Source organism: Planococcus citri, chromosome 1, assembly GCF_950023065.1.
Source record: "Planococcus citri chromosome 1, ihPlaCitr1.1, whole genome shotgun sequence".
NCBI classification, from domain to species: Eukaryota; Metazoa; Arthropoda; class Insecta; order Hemiptera; family Pseudococcidae; genus Planococcus; species Planococcus citri.
The window spans coordinates 67,806,744-67,822,486 of NC_088677.1; the positions used below are offsets into that span (position 1 = coordinate 67,806,744).

General features: G+C 32.4%; 1 protein-coding gene across 1 annotated transcript; it reads right to left on the reverse strand.

Moving 5' to 3' along the window:
- Positions 1-3,854: 3,854 nt before the first annotated feature.
- Positions 3,855-15,724, reverse strand: hzg (herzog). The gene is made up of 6 exons (XM_065347364.1): positions 15,261-15,724; positions 14,482-14,520; positions 13,647-13,882; positions 13,230-13,379; positions 12,909-13,094; positions 3,855-9,227 (listed from the first exon to the last, which is right to left on the reverse strand). Exons 1-6 carry the CDS (start codon positions 15,325-15,327, stop codon positions 9,009-9,011), a joined length of 897 nt encoding a protein of 298 aa, XP_065203436.1. The 5' UTR covers positions 15,328-15,724; the 3' UTR covers positions 3,855-9,008.
- Positions 15,725-15,743: the final 19 nt, after the last annotated feature.

Below are 15,743 nucleotides of genomic sequence, written 5' to 3' on the forward strand. Positions count from 1 at the left end.
TCCTACAAAATTCCATCAAATTGGAGTAGTAAAGCTAAAATTTATTCTAAAAACTAATTTCAATACGCTACGAAGTACTGCAGGTAAATTTCAAGTCGTTTTCGATCCTCCAGCGACTTTTTTAAAATTCCTGAAGCCTCCAGCAGATTTTTTAAACTTTAAATTTTTACGAAATTTCATCAAATGGAGATGGAAAGCTGAAATTTACTCTACACTCCAATTCTAACACCCTCTGAAAACGACTTCTGGTAAATTTCAAGTCATTTTAGAGCCTCCAATGATTTTTTGAAAAATTACTGGAGCCTCCAGTACATTTTTGAAACTTGAAATTTCACCAAAATTTCATCAAACTAAGATGGAAAGCTGAAATTTTCTCTACACTCCAATTTTAACACCCTCTGGAGACGATTTCAGGTGGGTTCTAGTCATTTTAGGGCCTCCAGCGACTTTTTTTGAAAATTGCAGGAGGCTCCAGCAGATTTTTGAATCTTTAAATTTTTACAAAATTTCATCAAATGGAGATGAAAAGCTGAAATTTACTCTACACTCCAATTTTAACACCCTCTGAAGACAACTTTAGGTGGGTTCAAGTCATTTTAGGACCTCCAGAGACTTTTTTGAAAATTACTGGAGCCTCCAGTAGATTTCTGAAACTTGAAATTTCCCCAACATTAATTTATCAAATGGAGTTAGCAAGCTGAATTTTACTTCGCAGACTACATGGTAGTTTCAAAATACTTATGGTTTTGAAGCTTCCAGCTATACTTTTATAGGAAATTTTAATTTTCCAAAAAAACGTCATACAACCTTTCAAAAAGTTGCTGGAGGCTCCAAAACGACTTGAAATTCACCAGCAGTCAACTTCGTAGCGTATTGAAATTAGTTTGGAGAATGAATTTTGACTCTCCATCTTAGTTTGATGAAATTTTGGGGAAATTTCAAGTTTCAAAAATGTACTGGAGGCTCCAGTAATTTTTCAAAAAATCATTGGAGGCTCTAAAATGACTTGAAATTTACCAGAAGTCGTTTTCAGAGGGTGTTAGAATTGGAGTGTAGAGTAAATTTCAGCTTTCCATCTCCATTTGATGAAATTTTGTTAAAGTTCTCATGAATACGTTTTCAAAGGATGAAAGATATTATACGTGTTATGCTCGGGTCTTCGATTCTAAAGCATTTGAAAATTTGACTTATACCAAGAATATGAAACTTTGCAATCGTTTAGTCGTATTGATTAACACAGCCGCGCATCCCGAAGTCCGTCCATACTCTTGTTTCAAATATCGGTCCTAAGAACGCCGAGTGGCCGACAAATGATGATTTTGAAATCACCCTTGAACGGTCTAAAGAAAAGGCGCGGAAACAACAAAAAATTGCAGACGAAGCGTTAAAAAATGCGCAAATTGAACAGATGCTTGCCGATAAATATCGTTCGTTTGTCGAAGAACAAGAAAAGAAGTTTCGATGTTTAGAAACACGTAAAACACTGTCTGATAAAAGCGCGAAATGGCATGAAATTTCGAAAAATAAAGCTTCACGGAGATCGCCTAAATTTGGATTTGGATCACTGAAACTCGAAGAAAAGTCTGAGGGTATAGATGCAAAAGATGCTTCATCAAAATCATTTGAAAAACTTGATTTAGATTTTTCCCAAGTAGAAAAACAGGAAGAAAATGTCACTTTTGTAGAAACGCCAGAAACCGTCGCTCTATTCGCTAAATGGCGCGAAATTTCAAAACATAGAGCTCCATTTTTCAATTAGAGCCATATATGAATTTGATTTAACGTATCTTTAAATAATATTATTCCTGCTCAATTCGGTTGTTTATTTTTCTCTCCTTTTTTGTTGAAGGTATTGTTAAGTTTGTAGGTATATCTACGATTAATAAACGTTTTTTTGGGAGTAAACATTTTTTCTGTTTTATTAATCTTTTCATTTTTTTCAATTGTGGCGTGTATGCTTGTGTACGATAATGGTTCTGAAAAAATGTAGCGAGGTGAGAAGAAGAGGAGGTAACGCTGGAAAAAATTTTAAAATCGCGGAATAATTATTCAATGTAGGCAGTTCTCCAAAAAAAAAACAAACAAACAAAAGGAAATAAGATTAGTCACAATCACAATTTAAAAATGTTTTCTTACTGAAGCATATGAGATCTACCTTAGCTCACAAAAATTTCAACTTGATGAACATTAATTGAGGGTTCTTCAAGGGTTCAAATTTTTCGAAGATTAAATAACCTAAAAATTGTCAAAATAGATAAAAAAAAAATAAATGCCCCGGCCGTTTAGAGGTAATTTAGTCAACATCTATCTACTTGTATTTAAACCGAGAATTACTGGTCATATTTTCACTGAGAAATATTCAGAAAGGAGTTTTTACACCGAACAAAGCTAAATACAAACAAATGAAAAATACACCAACAGGAAAAATTTTAGGTTCTAAAGTGTTTTAGGTCTATTTGAGTTTTGAAGAATTTTTTTAAAATCAAATGTGGGCAAAAAATGGGTAAAAATCAAAATTTGACCATAGAAAGTTGAAATTTGGTATAACGTCCCTATTTTTGGCCCCTTGATTCGATTGGAAATTATTTCGAACAGATTAAAAACTTCTGAAGGCTCCAGCAAATTTAAAAAAATTGAAATTTTTACAAAATCTTACCCATTGATGTTAAAAAACTACAATTCTTTTTCGTAGATAACCCGATTTCAACATTTTGAGTCAGTATTGGAGATGGTTTCAAGTCGTTCTAGAGCCTTTAACAACTTTTTGAAAGTTCCAGTTTTCAAAAAGATGTCTCAAAATCTGTCCTATTCAATTTAGCGTACAGAAACACGATTGGTGCTATTATGAGACTGACTTGACCGAATATATTATTTCCCGGAAATCGGGTTCTGCCAATAAATTTCTCCAGCGATTTCACAATTGAAAATTTGAAAAATTCACTATTCCTGATCCTGTGCTTTCTGACGACAACATCTAAAAATCAGTTTAATACCCTATTTTTGACATGCTGAGTCGACTAGACTTGGTTTTTTAGGACATTTAAGAGCCTCCAGCATTTTTTTTTGGAAATTCCATTTTCCCAAAGTGACTCCACTTGACCAGTTACACACCAATTTCCCAAATTCGGTTTCTACAGGTTCCGAACCCGTATACCTCAAGATATTTTTCAAATCTTCAATCGTTTTTCAATTTTTGTGAATTTTTTTTTAAGAATCTGTAATATTTCAAACATGGTTGGAGACTACAGAACAGCTTGAAACCACTCTTCAATCAACTCAGAATTTCGAAATTAGGATATAAAATTAAATTTAGCTTTCCAACTTCATTTGGTAAAGTTTTGTGAAAAATTCAACTTTGAAAAAAGCCACGAAACTGCTCAAAACGTACACAAAACCGTCTTCAATCAATTTGAGAGGTCAAAAATAAGGCAAATACCAAACTTCAGCTCACTAGATTTTTTAGTAAAATTTTGATTTTTCCTCATTTTTTGTCCGAATTTAATTAGATCTGTTCAGACCGGATCAGATCCAACCATTTTCCCGTGGGAGGCTCTTAGAGTTACAGTTGTTCAATCCATTTTTTTCAATAGTAATTTTTTTGACGTTTTAATTGTTTGAAAATCCCCCCTTTCCGCTGTCACTTGAATTCTTCCGAAATTTACATTATTTTTGGATTTCACTCTCAACTTTGAAAAAATTGAACCTCCGATTTTTTTTTTTTGTAAGCTATTCGATTAAAAAATGAGCAAGCGTAAGTCATCGAGTTGTCCTTATTTGTTCAATATGAACCATAATCAGACTCATTACTCGTAAAACTTTTACTAGCAGTAACCAATAGAAACAACGTAACCACGTTCAAATTATTAAAAATTTAATAAATCATTATAACTCAACAAGTTAATATATACAGCTACATGAATCTATATACAATACTTAGAACGTCTAAATCACCGACGTAATAATTAAAAGAAGTACAACGATACACACGTACACATTTCACACAATTAGACACCTCGTCTTCTACAAATCCTTTAGGTACTGGTACACGATCAGCATTTTTACATACTCGTAAAGGGCTGACGAAAAAAATAAAAAATAAAAACCCTCAACATTCTACAGTATTCATCGAAATTCAAACTAAATAATTATAGTACCTTATTTTTGTAAAAAAAAATTAATCCTTTATACAAACACCCGATATTAACTGTTAAAAACCTTCGTATATAAAAATTATTTTTTATAATAATTTATGTAGTACATACAAGTACAAGTACTTATACATAAAGAGAATAAAATGAAATTTTATACACACGTAACTCTTACGAAATAACAATCGATTTTTTTTTCTTCCATTTATAACATTAATAATACTGATAACAAAACATGATAATTAATTTTCATTTTCAAAATTAAAATCGCGCAGTGACAACCTATATTATGAAAAAAAAACAGGCTACAATTGTTTGTGTGATTATAGGAACAAAAAAAATTTATGAACCGGTTCCATTGTAAAGGCATTTTACAAACATGTTACATTGTAACTACTACGACGGGGAAGACCTTATCTATATCACCTTCTTCGTTATTTTATGGTGTACCGGACAAAGCTACAGATAGATTAACGAGTGATTTTTTTTTTCTTTTCTAAATTTTCAATAAGTACAGAAAAAAATTAGGTAATACGTAAATTTGTACATTCGTAGGTTATAGCAACGAGACCTACAATATCAAAACTCAATTCTCTCATATTGCCTTCTGATTTCGATCAATTTCATTCGATATTTATACATCCAATCAGATGAAAATCGGAGGCAATATGACTTTCAAGAATTCAAGACTTTACTAACTCATTTTTTTAAAGAGATTCATCACGTTTTGATTACTGGAACAACACTGATAACGTTTATAAATGCAGAAAATCCTAATGCCTAAAATTTCGCTTTCATTACACACGAGCCGAAAGACGTGTCTCATTACAGCACACCGAGCCATGAGAAAACTTTCAGCCCACTTCTAATGAAAAATAGCTCACATTCCCAAGTATCGATAGTAATCGCTCACTTTCGATACTTGTAACGTACAACTAATACATATGGCACTACACTGGGAGGCTAAAAACTTAATTTCTAACACAAAAAAATTTAACCATCGTCCTTGGTACACAATAAAAAATTATCTTATATACACGTTTATCGAGAAAAAAAAATAATAAATCGAATCGTACTTCGAATAAACTTATAAACATCGTGTTTTCAAAAAAAATAAATTATAAAATTACGTTCTATCGAATCTATATATTTTTTTAAAAAAATTTCAGTAAAATTATGCATTTTTTGGCTATTTCTATTCTACGTTTTTTTTCGTCTATTTGATTAAAAACCCTGTTTAAAAAAAAACGCGAACGCTGCTTTTTGCTTGAGAAATATAGGTATTTGAAAAAACGTACAGTACAAAAAGAGCAAGTAAAAAATCACAATTTGACTTAAATTTGTTGGTTAGTTGTTTTATTTATATTTTAACAGAGCGGTGAGGAGCGGAGCGAGGATGCTGTGTCAGCATTTTGCAGCTGTGCGAGTATAAAGTTTGCGAATGGTTGGTTAGAAAAAAGAAAATATAATTACGGTTGTAAACATGATCGGTGGTGAAATCAAAACCCAAATGAGAAGGAAAAGATAAATGCAAATAAATGTTTCAAGTTTTTGATTGAGGTAAGATAATCGTTAAAAAAGTTCTGTTTTTAAAAATAATGTCAGTTTGGTAAACACTTCAATCGATGTAAAAATCGAGTTTTGAATATTAAATTAGATTTTCCCATTTGAAAAAAAATTATAAATTTTTATTTCAAACAGGAAGACGAATTGAGAATTTGAAACCAGAATTAAAATCAGGACCTCCATTTTCGATCAAATTTTTAAAAAAATGTTTCCTTGGATAGTCAAATGAAAAATATAATGACCAGCATAATTTTTTTCTATCTGACCAAAATCAGAGGGAGGCGAGGGAGCTCATAATTTTCACACGTTTGCGATCTTTCACAAAACCGGTTCAACTTGAAGCAATTAGCAAACATGTTTTTGCAGTTTCGAAGAGAATAGGTAAATAATATAAAATCAGGAATAAAAATTTGAAAAGCTCAAAATTGAACTCTCAATGTGAAAATTACACTTTCCAAAAATTGATAAAAAATACAAAATTTTCGTTCAAAACTTTGAAAAATTATAACCAAGAAAAGAACATACACATTTTACTCACTTTCTTGAAAAATAATTTTCAAAATTTGATCTCAATCAATACCACCGAAAGGAGAAGATTTCATTCTTTCATTTCATTTTTCATGAATAGTTGAGCTTTCACTCAAAAAGAGTCAAATTTGAGCTTTTGAAATTTCATTCGACTAATTTCGTCGTTTTAAAAATATTCCGAATTGATTTGCTTCAAGATCAGCTGGTTTTAAGATTCACCTGAGCTTTCAAAAATTGATAATTTCACCGGAAATTTCCAAATGGTGAAAATAACGAGCCCCATTTCCCCCTCCTCCTGGCGATTTCAGGCAAAAGCGACTAATTTGAGCGAAATCGGAGGTCTCAACTTCATTTTTGGTTCCAGATGGCGTCATAGGCGAGGTTTTTTGGCAAAAAAAAGTTGAGATCGAGAATTTAGAAATTATTAAAAACAAAATCTGAGAAAAATACTGGAATTTTTTTTCGATCTATGAAATGCGAGGACTCTATTAAAATACAAATTTCAATAATTGAAATTTTTTAAAAACTGACAAAATTTTCAAAAAGCTAAGAGTAAAATATTTTCAAAATGTTTCAAGGTAAATATCAAGGTGAAATTTTGACGAATTATTATTTCAATATTACCTAATCTTAAAAAAGAAAATTATCGAAACTGATTAAAAATGAAAATTTTTGAAAGCAATGGCTGCAAAAAAATTACAAATATAAAAAAATATTTAAAAAATTGTAAAATTTGCAAAAATACACAAAATTTCGACATAAAAACAAGATTGAAACTGGGATATTTTAACGACGATCGACGTAACAAAATTACGAACAAAAAAAATGCATAAAAAATTTCAAAATTCATACTTAAACTTTAGCATGAAATTTTGTACATTGAACAAAAATAAAAAAATAGATAAAAATCGTATAAAAATTGAAAATTTTCATGCCCAATTCGGAGTTTCAACACTTTAAAAAATTAATAGAAAGGGGAAAGAAATATTCAAGAGAACAGACTCGAGAAATTCATCCCCCTTACGATTTATAAAATTTCACAACCAGCCAAAAATCAAAAACAATTCTCAGCTCGAGGCCACAAACCAACAAATTAATTAACCCTTCCCCCTCTCACCTTATCCATCCACCGATCACATTTACATTACAGGCAATTAATTAGTAGAAAAAATTGATTACACGTTTGAATTTTGAGCACAACGATAAAAGGCAGTAAAATCTTTTGTAAACTTATTAGACGATTTTTCGATCCATTAAAAACCAATTTTTCCGACATTTACGACTATCGCCATAAAACATTCAGAACATCTTTATGAGAAATAAAGAACACGACGCCGACTATTCGTCAAAAATCTACTCTCCGTACAAAAGGTAACTGTTCATTTAACTTCTGTTTCAACGAGATTGAAATTTTTTCAAAAAACAAAAGAGAAAGCTTTAAACGACGTCCTGAAAAAAAAAAATTAAATCGATACATTTAAAAAAAGGCACATTATATGATAACTACATAAGGACGTACGATGTTTCCCTCATTTTTTTTTTTTTTTTTTTTGATTATGTAGTTTACAAAATACCACAGGTAGGTATAGCGAAATAAAAACTGGGGGAGAAATTAATTGAGCTTAACCGTACCATTTTCTCATCGTCATGTTACGAATCATGATTTTATATGTATTTTTCGGGAGGAAAAAAAAGTAGCACTGTTGTTGACGCTTCTTAAAATAAAGTAAAAACTTATTAATACTGTACAAGTTTGTAAAAAGGTTTGTGTTAAAGAAGGTTGTAATACCCTGCATTACGCTTATCAAAATACATACAATTTTTCGGCAGATAAAAATAAAGAGATTAAAGATACATTGAGAGAGAGAAAGAAAGAGAGAAGATACACAGGGAGATAAAATGTTATATAAAAAAAGAAAAAAAAAACGAATATACTATAGATACATCACTGCAGATCAACATAAGTATATATAAAAATACAAGGCAAGCAAATTAGGATTTTGATTGGGGGAAGGTGAGGAGGTAAAAAGAGTAAAGGGGGGAATCAATCAGGTGCAACTTTAGACGACCTTGCGACTGTCAAAATACTAATCATGATTTCGGATAAAATCTCGTCGATATCCGTATTACCTACGTTATCCATCGTCGGTACAAAAATACCCACCATTCAGTCTTTCAACAACGAAAAGAGAAAAAAATAAAATAAGAGAAATTTTTCGCCACGAATCACGAGAGAGAAGCGCTAGCGTTTCATCACATACAAAATACTTTAGGGGGGGCAGACCCATAGAGATATATGTACTCATTACATTAACGGTAACGATTTCAATAAACAATTAAAATATAGTATACGCGAGAGAAAAAAAAAATACGAAAACAATAAGAATCCTAAATTTAAAAAAAAAAAAATACATATACACGTACTATAAAATAATACACGACGTCGCAAAGACACATACAAACACACACACACACACATTATGGAGAAACATACAACACAGATTCATAATAATATTACAGAAATACATCTATAGTATTTTTAATTTTTAAAAAGGTATACCTTAGGTATAATATAATATGTTGTATATGCGCGAAATTCTGCATGCATACTTAACAGGACGCAAGTAATACGTAGCTAACCACAGAGATACATAGGACGCCCCATGTGATCCAATGCTGATTATCGTTTAACAACGAATGCGATTTTACGGTCACACTACGACGTCTTATGAGCGTTTTCAACAACGCCCATTGTTTTCGCAGTAGCTATAAAGAACTGCCGCCGCCGCCTCCGCTACCGACGCCGCTACCACCTCTGCTAGATTCGGGAGAGCGATGGTTAGCGCCGTTCGCCGAGTACGGCTGTTCGGCAGTATTACACAATACTGAATATACGCTGTCGATTTTACTTAGTCTTTCGAAAAATGGTATCAAGTCGAGCAGTTCCGAGTCGGTCATGTCGTCGAACCAAGACTGTACTGGTACCTGAAAATGAGCGAATGGAGAGAAATTAGTAATTTATGGAGATGAAAATTACGAAATGGTAAAAATAATATTGATTGGCGTAAAAAATGAAAAATACAAAATTATTACTAAAAATTATTGGTAATATTACCATAATTACGCATTTCGAAGGGTGATTACTGGTAATTTACTGCGTAATTACAGATGAATGGAGACAATTTTACAATAAATCACACTCTTTTCAAGTGGTAAGGAGGAAAGATGACTGTATCTGAGATCTTGAGGAAAATACAGGGGTAGGCATAAGTTAGTATTCCGATTTGCATAAACAAAAAAGTTGATCAGAAAAATATCTTTATTTTGGAACAATAATCATTTTTCAAGTTCTGTTTGGTGATTCTGGTGGTTGAAGGTCTCCTCTTTCACGTCGCGTGGTCAAAAATCGCCTAAAATGAATTGTTGACTGCTCAATTTTAATTTAGAGCTGATTATACAGGTCCGAATTTTCGTGTTTTTCAACATTAACATTGATTTTACGAGGAAAGTATGCATCCTATGAAAAAAATGCAATGAAGGAAATTGTAGAGCATAAAATTTCCTTTCTGCTCAGAGCTGGTTATTTTTTTGTAGGATGCTTTGTTAAAAAGCTATTTGCGAAAAACAGAGATGTATGGGACTTTTAAAAAGGTTCTTTCTTGCTGAGAAAACCTATGGCGAGGTTGCGCCATTTCTAAGTTTTTTTTACGAAAAATGAGACGAAGAATAAAGCAATAACCTCTCGCATGCACGACTGAAGTGACACTGAACACTATCGAGGTCATTTGCCCCATCACCATGGCAACGCGCCCACCAACACCCACGCAGTAGACAATTAGGAGCGCGCGCGCGTAATTTTTCGATAGCGAATACTAACTTATGCCTACCCCTGTATATGACAGATCACAATGGAAAATCTTGAAATTGAGCTTCCAAGATGAAAGTTCACAATTTGAGCTTTCAAGATAAAAGATCACAATTTGAGATTTCAAGATGAAAGGTCACAATTTGAGCTTTCAAGATAAAAGTTTGCAATTTCAGCTTCCAAGACGAAAGTTCTCAGTTTGAGCATATCAACATGAAAGTTCACCGTTTGAGCTTTCAAGCTGAAAGTTTTCAATTTGAGCTTTCAAGATGAAAGTTCAAAATCAAACTTTCAAGATGAAAGACAGTTCAAAATCGAACTTTCAAAATGAAATCTCATAACTAAACTTGAGATAAATGTTCAAAACTTGATTTTACCATGAAAGTTTGTAGCTGAACATTCAAGGCCAAAGCTCAAAACTGAATCTTCTCTAAATGAAAGTTTGTAGCCAAAAGTCAATTTTCAAAATGAAAGCTCAAAACAAGAGCCTTTTTCAAGATGAAAGTTTTACAGCCAAATTTCAAAAATGAAAACGCGAAACTGAGGTTTCAAGATGAATGCTTAAAACCGACATTTCAAGGTGGAAGGTCATGATTAAACTTTCATTTCCAATATGAAAGTTTGAAAAGTGAACTTTCGCGATGAAAACTCAGAACTGGTATTTCAAGATAAACTCTCAAAATTAAACTTCCAAGAAAAAGCTCAAAACTGAACTTTCAAGACTCATAGGTCACAATTTGACCTTAAAGATAAATATTTGCGATTGGTAATTTGAAATGAAAACACAAAGTTGAACTTTTAGACTTTTAGTACGAAAGCTCAGGAATAATCTTTCAAGGTGGAAGCTCAAGTCTAAACTTTCAAGACGGTGGTTCGAATAACTGAACCTTGAAGACGAAACCTTGAGATTTATTTTTTGAAAATAAAACACAAAATTGAACTTTTAATATGAAAGCTCAAAAGTGAACTTTCAAGTTGAAACTGCAGAGAAAACCTTCAAACTTGATACAAATAATCAAAATCAAAACCAAACTTCAAAGATGAAATTTTAAAACTGACATTTTAAGAATCAATCTGAAAATTAGGTCCTCAAAAAGCTACACAAAATTTGACTTTCAAGATGAAAATTTGAGACTAGTCTTACAAAATGAAAACACACGATTAGCCTTTTATTATAGAAGTTCAAGAATGCATTTTCAATATGAAAGCTCAGGAGTGAAGTTTTGAGATGTAAGCTCAAATCTGAACATTCAATGCAAAAGCTCACGAGTTATGACTCAACTCTCAAGATAGAACCTAATTCATAGCTTAGTGAGCAAAGTTCAAGGTGAAAGTTTGAGATTTGCCTTTCAAAATGAAAAAACACAATTGTCTCAAAACCGAACATCTAAGTTGACAGAAAGCTCAAAGCTCAATTTTCAAGACAGAAGCTCAAAACTGAACTTTCAAAAAGAGAGTTTGGAATTGAGCGTTCAAAATGGAGCTTTCAAAATCAAAGTTCAAAATTGAGCTTTTAAAATGAAAATTCAGAATTGAGCTTTCAAGATGACAGTCAGATTTGAGCTTTTTAAATAAATGTCTGAAATTGAGCCTTCACACTCAAAATTATATCAAAATAAATCACTCACGATGAAAGTTCAAAACTGAGCTTTCAAAATTGAAAGTTCAGAATTGAGCTTTCAAGCTTGAAATTCAACATCGAGTTTTTAAAATAAAAATTAAAAATCGATCACACAATACGAAAATTTAAAATTGAGCTTTTAAAGTCTAAAGTTCAGAATTGAGTTTTCAATATAAAAATCAGAATTGAGCTACCAAAATTCAAGTTTGAAAATAAAATTGAGCCATTAAAATTAAAGTTCAAAATTGAGCTTTCAAAATAAATGTCTAAAATTGAGCCTTTGAAATGAAATTGATGGCAAAATTGAGCTGTTCGAAATAAAAATTCAAAATCGATCATTCAAGGTGAAAGTTTAAAATTGAGCTTCCAAAATTAAAAGTTTAGAATTGGGTTTTCAAGATGACAATCAGAATTGAGTTACTTTTAGTTCAAAATTGAGCTTTTCAAATCAAAATTTACACATCAGCTTTCAAGACTACGTAGTCAAAATTGAGCTTTCAAAATGAGAGCAAAATTGAGCTACCTAAATAAAAATTCAAAATCGATCACTAACGATGAATGTTTAAATTTGAGCTTTGAAGATGACATAACAGTCAAAATTAAGGTTTTAAAATAAATGCAAATCGAGCTTTCAAAATGAACATTCAGAGACGATTATTCACGATTAAACTTTGAAATTAAGCTTTCAAAATGAAAGTGGAAGTTGAAATTTTCCATATTTGAATTTGAGCAGAGTGATTTACTAATAGATTTTTTCTATTCAAACTTAATCGCTAAAAATGAGAATTTCAAAAAATTGGAGCTTCAAGTAAACATTAAGCTAAAATTTCATTCAACATTTAAATTTTTCCCAGACTTACGTAAATATAGTCCAATTTATTAGTAAAATTGGGCTTTTGTAATCCTCAGGCTCAAATTCCAAAATTAAGTTTTTTCTGATCGACCCTCCTCTTTTTTCTTACAAAAACACTCCCAAGGATTACTCCACATTTTCACTCAACCTTATCGCTGTAGTATTTCCCTCTCCCACTTTCTTCCGATGTTAAAAAATCTCAACCTTATCGCTCTCATGCAATCACGTAATTTCCTTATTCGACAGTAGGTACTGTACTCAAATCGTAAAATTAATCAATATTCAAGCGTATAGGTACGAGATATTTTTCCAAGCTTTAATACTCACTGCGTTATCAGGATGAAAAATGTACGAGGCCGGAGAATTATCGATGATTATAACTTTGTGTAGATCTCTACCCAATCGATTCAAGTCTTTGACATAATTACCACGATGGAAGACACAAGATTCTCTAAATAATCTCGACCTAAATACACCCCATCTATCTAATAAGTCAGCTACCGGGTCCGCGTACTGAAACATTTTCAAAAAATTTACATTCAATCATCTCAGAAAAATTAATCATAACAACAGGAAGATAGAAGGAGACAAGACGAAATTAGGTTGCAGGATAACGATGAGAATTCGATGGCATAATTTCCAGCTCACCTTAGCTAAACTGGCGGTGAACAAAATACATTCGTAAAGTTCACCCATTCTTTGAAGGAAATCGTCAACATAAGGTCTCTTCAATACATAAACTTGATGTATAGTACCATCGATTTCTACTGGAACTACGAAATCGGCGTTATTTATCGGCTGCAACACAAATACACAGAGAAATTCACTATTGAACCACGACTCGTGTTAAACGATGGGTAATGGAAAAAAAAATCGCTTATAAATGCAAAAATAATTCAATGACGAGCCAACGCTTGATTTCATTTCGTTACAGAGAAAATATACGTAACAAAACCAGACTGGCATCTTTTCTCGGAAAATTCTCTTTCTACAAGTCTGGTTTTTCACTATTGGCGGTACGTCCTCTAGAATGCGAATCGAATAGGTAGTCCAATATTTAGTTACCTTAAATGAACTATGAACCAAGGTTTCGTCTAGATCTATAACCATGCATTTCTTATGCATATCCTGGTGTCGTACTGGTGGAAGTAAGAATTGCGAACCGATTATCACAGGAGGTGAAACTCTCCCGTCCGGGACAGAAGACCCATTTTGAGAGTGAGAGTTTCGATGGTGTTTCGAAAAACAACAGAATAACGATCGGAATAATCCCCTGGCTGTTTTTTTGGAACTCGAGTGTCCTGTAAAATACAAAAAAAAATCATCGAATTAAAATTTTTTAATACAAAATCGATCGTTTTATCAACGGCGTGTTTCTTTCGACCGTGATACTGCTAACATCCCCCTCTCCCCCTGTAGAAATAAATAAGCGAGTATTTAAGAAGAAAATCCTTCGAAAGGAAATCTTCCTATGTGTGTAAATTATGGGCTATAGAATGACGACGACGAGTACTTTGAAGAGCTTCATTTGTGATATAAAGAGTCTCGTATCGAACTTTTATAAGGTTTCCTGGAATATACTCCTTCCTATTGAAAGATGAATCGAACTAATCTGAATGGGAAAATTTCCTCGAAGGTAATTAATTTCAAATGACCGTAAAAAATTAACCAACGAAGATGTTAAAACAATCAAAGAGAATTGCATCTCGTCGTCGACGTCGTATTAGTTTCGGTGTATTGGTTTCGGCGTTAAAATACTCTCGAGTATTATGGGAGACCGTGAAGATGGTGTGATTAAACATTGCGCTAGGTTTATTTACACTTAAACAGTTCAGCGATCGTAAATTACATATTACTTTGTTGTTATCATAAGATTAATAAAGAATTACTTAATACGTACCAACTGTCGTAACATCATTTTCTGCATTTGAGCACTGAACTGTAAGAATGAACGTTTATCGTTAATAATTACATAGTAAGTTTTTAATCTGCTTAAAATATTAGGTACCAGAGTATGAAAGGGACATGAAAAAAAAAACGACAACTCGAATTCGCCGAGGGAATCGTAAACTCGACGTAAAATTTTGACGATGCGAAATATCGTACAGCTGTACGACAATTTAATGGAATTTTGTTAGACTAGTAGAAGGTATCAGTGATACACCTAAGTTTTTACGCAACGATAAACAGGTAACGATTTACATTGTAATAAGTCCTATTATAAGGTAACCTTCGACCGTTTCCTTTTTTGTTTCATTTTCCATCGCATTGAAGGATCAGTTGACTGGATTAAATGTAACATATGTACAATTGGGATTAGAATGAACGAATTTATGTTACGATATCCGTCCAGCTCAAGAGTCGTAAATGTAAACAAATTTCATATCGATAACAGATGTAATTAATTTTAAATTATTACCACATTTGTTAAACCTAATTACAATTTAGCGATTAGCGAAACCGATTAAATGAAGTGAAAGAATACGATTGTTTGAAGTACGAGTACCTTCGAGTACTAGATTTTGATTGAATTGTGGAAAAATACGTGCACATCTGAGGTGTCTTCGACTGTAATCGAAGGGGACCAAAAAATGTTGGCGGATTCGAGTTGGTGTTTTTCTTCTCAGCTTCGTAGGAGTTACGAATGTAAGGTGAGATATGGTTAGGGGTGAAACTTACCTCTTTCCGGTGAGTAATTCCTGTCATCATCCCTTGACACTTGTGTGATAATAGACGTAGCATCCATTGAAACATTGGCTACAAATCGGTTTTATAGTTGAAACACCCGAGAGATTTCGTACAAACACCATAAATAATGTTATCGTAGATAACACTATCTTATAAAACACAACGTATTTTGACGGAAAATACCACGATACAGAGTTATAATTATCATTGTTGAAAATATTATGTATCAATTTGAAGGTGCGTACTTAGCTATGTTCGAATGGCTTGGATTACTGCGGATAATTTATCCAGCCGTATTTCGTATAGTTAGCGATTCAATTATTATACGCGATACACTCCTAACGAAACAAGGTTAATACATTCAAATAAAACGATAACATAATTTCTCATTTACGTAGATTAAAACGAAATAAATAAGATTTTGTTTACTACGTTCATTATAAATTTTTCGAACATTTTCAGCGAAAAAAGATG

Coding starts and splice junctions, on each gene's coding strand:
- hzg (XM_065347364.1), bottom strand. CDS start 15,327: ATGGATGCTACGTCTATTATCACACAAGTGTCAAGGGATGATGACAGG. Junction 13,883..14,481: donor AAATGATGTTACGACAGTTG/GTACGTATTAAG, acceptor TGTATTTTACAG/GACACTCGAGTTCCAAAAAA. Junction 13,095..13,229: donor TCACCGCCAGTTTAGCTAAG/GTGAGCTGGAAA, acceptor AAAATGTTTCAG/TACGCGGACCCGGTAGCTGA.